The following is a 9,220-nucleotide window of genomic DNA, read 5'->3' as shown; positions in this document are numbered from 1 at the left end:
ATGAGCCTTATAATACCATTCAGCACTGCAAGCCTTTTTACTGCATTGGTAAATATTGATTTGAGGAGGACTTTTATTTTGACAGCGCTCTCCGAGCAGGTTCACAGTCAGAGCCCTGCCTTCTACAGGCTTGCTGCCCGATCTGGAGCTTAAAAAAGGTAAAAACTTCATCAAATCCGTGCAGAAGTGTGTGTGTAGAGTACTGGTACAGAGCGGGGAGTGAGATGGGGCCGGGCTCGGGTGTGTCATGCGTTTATTGTGTTTCTGAGGGTATGATAATGATATAATGATAATAAGACAGGTGTGAGGCGCTGTTCTAAGGGGAGCCGGGTCGTGTGTGGGCTGTTAACGGGTTTAAATGCGACTCAGTTATTAAACTCTCTGCTAATGTGTGTGTGGGCTGTTTTCAGCTCGGTGTTGCTGTAATATCTATCACAGGCCCCTCTGTGTGTTTGCGGGGGGAATGGAGGCGGTAAGGTGAAGCGCTAAGCCGCAGCCCGGTGTTCTGTCAGTTTTAGCAACCTAGTCAAACTATGCTACGCGAGCAGTATTTATTTTTTTAAAGGTAAAAATGCAAAAAAAGCACCGTATCAGAAACCATATTATAAAATATTCCCAGTAGAAACATAGGTAGGATAAGTGTGGATAGGCTAAATTATTGTATCAGGAAAAGGTGAAAAGTTCATTTACGTGATTAGAAACAATATGTTTTTCATTTTATAGTTTATTATTATTTATTAACTGCTATTGACAGTTTTTTAAACATTCAAGCAGTTGTTTAATGCTCCACATAAAAACTTAATGAATTATCATGAAAAACATGTGTGATAAACATTACAAAAACAAATGTTGGTAGGCGCATGCGCAGTTCTGTAAGTAAGCACATATTGATGGTCAGCGTAACTCGACAGAACACCGGCCCGGCTGTCCTCCCCACCCTCCACCTCTCTCTCAGTCACTGAGCGAGATTTATCGCTAACCCTGCTGCTTAATCTCTTTCTTTCTCCTCAGAGGAATAGCGAGCTCCTCGTTCAGATCACTGTTACACAGAGAGACATACAGCTATCTAACTGCTCAGTTAAATGTTCTGTTATAAACTCGACTTAAGAACTGTTAAAAACCTGTTAAATCTGACTACATGACTTGATCATGTAGATCTAATAGGCTGATCAGCCGTGTGCTGTGTGGGTTGACTTCTCTGAGGAGAGAGATTAGCTCCTGGTGACTCTTTTTATTTGGTGGTAACTTTTTTTTTGTGGCCAGGCAGTGTTTTTTTTTCTTCAAATGATGTTCAATTAATTAATTAATTAATTTATTTTTATTAATTTAATGTTTAATTAGTTTCTAATCACACAATGAAAATTAAAACCAGTACAAACTAGGGCTGCAAAATATTAGAAAAAAATATATTGTCCACAAAAATTCTTATCTTGACAGGCCTACACTTTGTGTATACAGGATTGGAGTAAAATACATTGTATTGAGCAGATATGATCTGTCCATGGTAGACAGGTCATAGAAAATAAGAATAGTGAGGGGAAAAAAAAACTATTGCATGCCCACATTGTGATGACAGTGCTGAAAATATATATTTTGTACTCGTTATATAAACTGAATAAAATTAAATAATGGAAAAAATATGACGACATTGTTTTAGAACTAAACACGCTATTTGGAAAAGTGAGGAGAAATCCAGGTTATTGTATTAGAGTGGTCTTGCAGAGGTTTGTAAAATGATCTTTAAGATCTTGTGATTTCATTCATTTCAGTTCACATCAAATCACTCTGACTGACTTGTTTACATGTACATGTTTTATTTATGACTAAATAAAATGATGATATCTTTGCATTAGTTCATGGTTTTACTAAGCTCTCAAGGATGGTAGATTTTCAGGAGTTGTGCTGTGTCTGCTACCTGTGTTTGGTCTTTGTGGAATTTTTCTCTTTACTCACATTGTTCATATATTTTAGGATGGCTGAACCACCCCGGTCATGTGACTGTTTTGTGTCTCTGCCACCGGGATCTAAATATGATCATGTGATATTTGGTAAGAATTCAGACCGACCGAGGGATGAGGTGCAGGAAGTGGTTTACTACCCTGCTGCCTCACACGCCCCTGGAGACACAGTGGAGGTGAGTGGTCCACACAACCTTAAAATAACAAATAATGAAGCAACTTGGGGATACCATAAAAAACATTGTTTTTTTTGTAGGTATGTGAATATTTAAATCTATTTAAAGAATATTTAAATTGGTTAGGGTTCTGTAATCACACACAATGGGTACGCATTTTGATCTCCTAGTAGTCTTTCCCAACAATACAGGGAAATAATAATATAAATATAGTTTAATTGTGCCAATCAAATGCTGATTCTTCTATTTACATTTAAATACCCATATTTAAAAGCTTACGAAAATCTGCAAGGTCACATGATTTATATATAATAATGCAAAATATATGTTTTTTTACTTCATGGTTCGGGGGACTGGATGTATGTGAACTGGACAGTTGGACGTGTTGGGGAGGTTGGGGTGGGTGGATTCAAGGTTGGCAGGTCTAAAATTGGGTTTATGTATTAACCCGACAAATACTTCCCCATACTTGCCCTTTGTACTTCTATCTGTAAAACAGTGTCTTGGTGAACTACAATAAAATTTAAGCCTGTTGAATATTTAGCAAAATCCACTGTTTGTCTTCTCCTACTGGACCCTAGAAGGGTGAGTGAATTAATCTATAAATAGTGAACCTCTAGAGTGATTTAAGGAATACTGCAGCATTTCTCTAATATTGATTGATTTATTGCATCTGTATTGTATAGATTATTATCAATGACTGCTACTCCCCTGAATTAAGTAAAATAACTGACCAAACATTTTCTTTTCTTTTGTGGGGAAACATCTGTAGAAATGTTTGTGGATTATATACGTTTTTTTTTCCAGTGCACATACACCTCAATTCCACAAGCAGAGCACACTCATGCAGTGGTGCTGAGCAGACCTGCCTGGCTGTGGGGCGCTGAGATGGGGGCCAATGAACATGGGGTGTGTGTCGGGAATGAAGCTGTTTGGACTCGTGAGCCTGTTAGTCCAGAGGATGCTCTGCTAGGCATGGACCTTGTGCGGTGAGTTTTGTGAAGTTGTAGAGTGTACTTGCGGGCTTATGAATTGTCCTTATGCAAGTTAGAATTGAATATTTGTTACATGGTAAATAAAAAAAACCCTTTCACAATATGTGAGAGTACGAGCAGTACTGATCTCCACTACTTAGAATAGCAATGTTGCTTTGTCAGTCATTAGAGGAATCTGGGCATTACATAAACACTATCAGTGTATGAATGTGATGCACTGTATGTATTTAGGTTGGCTTTAGAACGGGCAGACAGTGCTTGGGCTGCTGTGACTGTGATCACTGATCTGCTGGAGCAGCATGGTCAGGGTGGGGCCTGCAGGGAGGACCCAGAACACTTCAGCTACCACAACACGTTCCTGCTCGCTGACCGTCAGGAGGCCTGGGTCCTGGAGACTGCTGGGAAACTGTGGGCTGCTCAGAAAATTACAGGTTGGAGGCAGTCAATAATGTATCAGACACGTTTCAGCATTGAAATACGTCCACTAGCCAAAACATCCTTCCAACGATTCTAACCAAAGTACCACTATGGCTATGTTCACATTACAAGCTTCATTAATCATCGCGGTGGCCTTGTGGGTTCCTTTTAATTGTAAAATGGAGAGTAGAACCTTTCCATTGAATTCTGTATTATTCTGTATAAAGTCTGTGTAAGTAAAGCTGCAAAGATCTCTTTGGTGTGTGTAACTAATACAGTGGCATGTTTGTGCTTTATGTATTATTTATGTAGTTGTGGATTCCTTAGGTTTTTCAACTCTTCTATTTAGCTTCTATTTATTTAAAGTGCATTCTCTGCTATGAAAAGTAGATTTTTCCTAATTAATGATTCAGTTCATTAATTCGCTATTTTCTTTAGTTAAAAAACATATGTTAGATATGCTTTGTCATCTAATAAGTGTTAATGCCAATGAGTGGTGAGCACACACAACAGAGATAAAGCACAGTGAGGCAGTTTCCCAGACAGATATTAAGCCTAGTCTTGAACTACACAGCATTTTACATGGAGATTTTCTATTGTAAGCAATATATAGCTTGCGATTAGACTTAACCCATGTCTGGGAAATTGACCCATTGAGTACTTCTACAGATATGATCTAATGTTATTAGGTTTACTTGAAATAAATAATATTGCAAATATGTTTTTGCAAAACAATCATTGAAGTGCATTCATTTGCAATAGAGCTTTATAAAACACTCAGACAGTTCATAGATAAGAGAATGTAGTTCTTACATTATCCAGTGACTGATATAGTTTTTGACATGGCTTTGCTCTGTCAGAGGGAGTCAAGAACATCTCCAACCAGCTGACAATAGGCACGGAGATCTCCGCTGAGCACCCAGAGCTGCGCAGTGTGGCCCAGTCTCAGGGCTGGTGGAGCGGAGAGGGGGAGTTTAGCTTCACTGCCGCCTTTACCCCAGACAACCCCCCTGCCCGGATGGAACTGGCCAAGCAGCGCTACAAGGGAGGCACAGCCCTGCTTCAGGAGCAAGATGGTGAGTGAGCTGTTTACCAGTTTTGATTTACATTTTAAATGCAGACTAAAAAATGGTAGCATCATGTGAAAAAAATAGTTGAACTATTAACTATTTATTGAAGGATTGTGCAGTTTAGCTTTATATAAATGAATATCTCAAGTAGGAACAACATGCATGATGGGTCTTAATAGGAAATTACATTGAGTGCATTTAATTACATTTTGTATTATTGAATTAAACCAATCCTTGCCCTGCACTCACTCCAATTCTGAAGTTGTGCTGCCCCCTACTGTTAACTTGTGAGCTATTGCAATCTGTGTTTCTGTGACACACTATGGGCCCAATTTCCAGACCAGAACTAAGCGTACAGAAAAATGTCAAATGGTTTAGTGTGAGACCACCCCTACCCACTTTTGCTTTATAGGAGCCCTACTGGGGTCATGAACTTATGGTACATAATTAGTTCAGCATCACAAACTTTACTTTAAGTCATGCCAAAGGTTTTGGAGCTCCATTTTTCCAGAGAACACATTTTCACTCCTTTGCAACTCAATGCTGAGGGGCTTGACACTTGATGTCCCAATTTAATGCCATTCGTCCACTATTAATACTATAAAAGCTCTGTATACAACTTAACACCTATGCCAGCAAGTACTGCATCTTATCTTAATTGAATTAACTCAGTAAAATGGGTGTCTGAATACTTTTTTTTAATGTGGTGGACATGAAAAACATATTAATCCAATTTATTGACTAAATCAGTTGGTTTATTTAAGACTTGAGCTTCCAGTTTTCTTAACACACATTAGATGTCATAGGCATAAATTACGCTTGGTCTTCACTAACACAAAAAAGGAAATGTAATACAGTCCACAACTAGCCTTAATCAATTTCTTAGAAAGTACTGTACTGTTTAGTGTAGTCAGTTGAATCTGACACTTATCATTGTTTGTGTGTACAGGCTCTGTGACAGCAGAAGTGATGATGAACATCCTGAGGGACAAACCCAGTGGTATCTGCATGGATTCTGAAGGTTTTCGCACCACAGGTAGCATGGTGTCCATCCTCCCGAGAGATGCCTCTATGCCCTGTGTTCATTTCTTCACTGCCACGCCTGACCCATCCAGGTAGGTCATGTAAAGTGTCACTTAATAATGTTGGTAATAATAAATGACAGATATTTAGATCACTTAAATGAAAATACAGAGTGCCTTAACAAATGTAGAGTTTTAGCATATGATTATTTTTATGTTTAATACTGTCCTACAGAATTCCTTCTTAAATTATGACATATAGAATTTTCAGAGTGTTATGTGTGTCTTACCCTAGCGTTTCTAACCTTTCAGGTCTGTTTTCAAGCCATTTATCTTCTCTGAGGGCATAAGTCCAGTCACCTTGGTGATGTCTCCACAGTACGGCCCAGATGATCCTGTGAGGACACAGCCTCGATTCCAGCTCAAGGTGGACAGAAAGCATGAGCTTTACAAAGCCCACCAGGCAGCACTAGCTGGCATGGAGGAAAATCCGGTGAGATTAAAGTAAAATAAATGAAAGTAATTGAAGAAAATGAATTCTTGATAGCCTTTTTTTAATGTCATGAGTAACAATGTAACATAACCCTTACATATAGTAAGATTGTATGTGCAACTATTATTCCATGTTTCCATCAGTTTAAATAAAATAATGAAAAAGGTTACTTGACCACTTCAAGTTCACTTTGGTACACTTTGATGCACTTTGCTCTTTGGTACTCTTAGGTGCACTGATGCACAGTATTTTAACATACAAAAAAATAAGAACTGTTTGCGAAGGCGAAAAATACACTATGACCCCCTTATTAAAAATGTTGCATATCAGAGAACATATCACGTTTAGTCCTGTCTCAGCAGATTTCTCCAGAAAGTTAAAGCCAACCAAGAGGGAATATTACTCCTATACTGATACTATGGCCAAATGAAACTCCTAAGTGATTGTTCGCCTCTGTTGAATAATTGTTAAATTATGTCTGTGTGTTTCAGGATGCTGGAGGCTCTCTACAGGAGACTATGCGTTTCTTGGAGTCGCAGTGTCTGGAGGAGATTGAAGCCATGCTCAGGGGAGAGGTGGAGGGCCAGGAGCTTGGGGATCTTTTCTTTGACTGTGTAGACACGGAGATAAAGTTCTACCAGTGAGACACAGCAGGTACATGAACAGCTTTGATTCACTTCCTTAATACCTGAGCAGTTGAAATATACACTCCACATTATCAGTAGTCTGCTGGCCATTCTGCATGGCCCAAGCAAGCCTCTTTTTCTCTTAGCCATAGCTTTTGAATAACGTGGCAGAATGGCATGTCTGTTGTTGCCACTCCAGGTAACTTTGGTGAAGCAGCACCAGACGTCTCATGAGAACTGCATTACACTATGTAAACTGTGTTATATTACTCCATATTAATCCATATGCTTATTTCATTTTAAAGGCAGAGTTTGTATCTTTTAACTTGTCAGCAAATGCACCCACAAAAGATGAGGTCAAAAATAAGGTTGTTCTAAATCTTTTGACCAGTAGTGTATATACTAGTGGTACTATAGTATATGATAATACATTCTGTGCCCCCAACTGACATAATGGATAGATCACATCGTTCAGAAAAGACTGCATTACTAGGTGGAGCATAGATATATGTATAGATCTTGTATTAGATATTTCTAATACTGGACTATTTAACCCTTACAAATCACAAGAAATATATGTAAGGAAGGAAGCATGCTTAGTCTCCTCTCTGTTCTTAATGTACTTTATTGTTGATTTTGTGTTGCAGTTGTCTTGTGAATGTCGCTAGTGCTTGCTGATCTGCCTGGAGAGGGACGGGCCCCAGAGCACAGGTTCCTGTCTGCTCCCATCCACCTCTCTTAGTTCCCCTGACGCCATGCAACACATTGTGATGACCATGCCACACTAACTGTAACTGTATAAAGCAGAAATTAGATGTTCATGTCAGTTGAGCACCATAATTACGTGTAATTGTCGCACAGGGCGGTTGTTTGTGCACTACATTAATGAAAACGTGATAGATTACTGAGGTGTGTATGTAGAGTGATGTAAGAAGAGTCCAGTGAAGAAGCACTCTGATCATTCCTTTGTAAGTGCATGAGGGTTCAGCTGCCTGGCTGATCCTCAGAGGAGAAAGTCAATAAAGGATTAATAAGTCTATGTTTCTTTTGTCACCTTGATTCATTCTACTTAATACGCCAATGTCCAAATGCATAAGCTAGAACCTAAACATACGTCTAAGAAACGTCCATGCACAGCCATATTCATTGTTACATACATAGATACAAAGAAACAACACTTAAATTCTTAATACAGGTAAGAAATTCCTCAATGTAAAATTTAGAAACACTTTGTAAATTGTGAACTTTTATCATTACATTTATTTTTTAAATTGGATCATTATTTGTGCATGAGCTATTCATCAGTTGCTTTTCTAAATGACAGTTTGAATCTACTAAATGTCTTTCCTGGTGTTTTGCCTGGGTCTCTGACAGAAGTGAACAATCCTGTGACTGGGGTTAGTGGATCTGATTGAATTTTAGACATTTTAGAAATCTAAAATAAAAAAAATCTCAAAAGTTCACAAACTGTATGACATATTCAGTCATGTTGGTTCAGATTATTTAAACACATTTTCACCATTTCAAACCAGTTAGAACACACTTTGTGGCATTTGCAGCTAATGAAAGCTATGGGAGGCAAGTATGTCAACCAATTTTGTATGCACCCTTTCCTTTTGCCTTCCCATAGTGTCAACAATATCCAATCAGAGCTGTTCTGTGGTCAGAAATATTGTTTGAAGATTGTTTGATATTTTTGGATAAATTGTATGAAGTCTTGTGCATAAATTCTAACTTCAGATGTCTGTTTGCAGGGCCATATTTCAACCCCTTACTCCTATACATAAGTTCCACATCAGTTGTTTGTTTCGGTTATTAAATAGATATTTTGTATGAAGTTATTTATGTCAAATTTATGTTATTTTACAGTAGTTAATGAGTAAGATAATAATTGGTTTAATTTTACTACTGCTACTACTACTACTTCTTAAACTATCAATATACTGTAACTTTGATCAAGAATAAGTATATAAGATAATGTGGATAGTTAACAGTTATATATTATTTGTTAATTTCCTAACTGTATTTTGATGCTATTTAATGCCAATCCCTGCTGAACAAATAGCTGAAGGCCAGCATTGTCTGAACATTGGTCTTTTATGGTAAAAATCTTTTGAACCATCCAAGTGAAAACATGCTAGTAGGCCAGATAATCATCCGGCCCAGTGTTTTTATTAAATTTAGATTGATTAGCTGGCATACAAGCATGAGCACGTTGGTCAAACTATAGTCATATGCTTAGTAAGTCTGGTCAAGATGCATTGGGTTGGACCAGCATGCTCCATGTTGATGTTTACCATAGTTCTGAGAAGAATTTGGGTCCAAAATCTATTCTTAAAATGAAATATTATTAAAATAGTGGACATCTGTCCAAATATTTTCTGCAGTGCTAAGTACAGTTTAAATTATTAAAGCAGCTTATCTCTGCTGTTAGAACAGTCTGACTGCGTTGTTTTGGTCCTT

General features: G+C 38.0%; 1 protein-coding gene across 1 annotated transcript; it reads left to right on the top strand.

Moving 5' to 3' along the window:
- The first annotated feature begins 79 nt into the window (after positions 1-79).
- Positions 80-7,796, top strand: scrn2 (secernin 2). The gene is made up of 9 exons (XM_007239533.4): positions 80-158; positions 1,972-2,134; positions 2,942-3,123; positions 3,361-3,560; positions 4,407-4,622; positions 5,566-5,731; positions 5,951-6,131; positions 6,623-6,785; positions 7,405-7,796. The coding sequence occupies exons 2-8, from the start codon at positions 1,973-1,975 to the stop codon at positions 6,773-6,775; spliced, it is 1,260 nt and encodes a 419-aa protein (XP_007239595.2). The 5' UTR covers positions 80-158; position 1,972; the 3' UTR covers positions 6,776-6,785; positions 7,405-7,796.
- The last annotated feature ends 1,424 nt before the right edge of the window (positions 7,797-9,220 follow it).

The sequence above is a fragment of the Astyanax mexicanus genome, chromosome 1 (assembly GCF_023375975.1).
Source record: "Astyanax mexicanus isolate ESR-SI-001 chromosome 1, AstMex3_surface, whole genome shotgun sequence".
NCBI lineage: Eukaryota > Metazoa > Chordata > Actinopteri > Characiformes > Acestrorhamphidae > Astyanax > Astyanax mexicanus.
The sequence above is the reverse complement of the archived record's forward strand: the minus strand, read 5'-3'. Positions and strand labels throughout refer to the sequence as shown.

Bases quoted from the DNA above. Each gene is read 5' to 3' on its own strand.
- scrn2 (XM_007239533.4), top strand. From the start codon at position 1,973: ATGGCTGAACCACCCCGGTCATGTGACTGTTTTGTGTCTCTGCCACCG. The intron at 3,561-4,406 runs GTTGGAGGCAGT...TTGCTCTGTCAG, and splicing joins GGCTGCTCAGAAAATTACAG to AGGGAGTCAAGAACATCTCC. The intron at 5,732-5,950 runs GTAGGTCATGTA...CTAACCTTTCAG, and splicing joins GCCACGCCTGACCCATCCAG to GTCTGTTTTCAAGCCATTTA.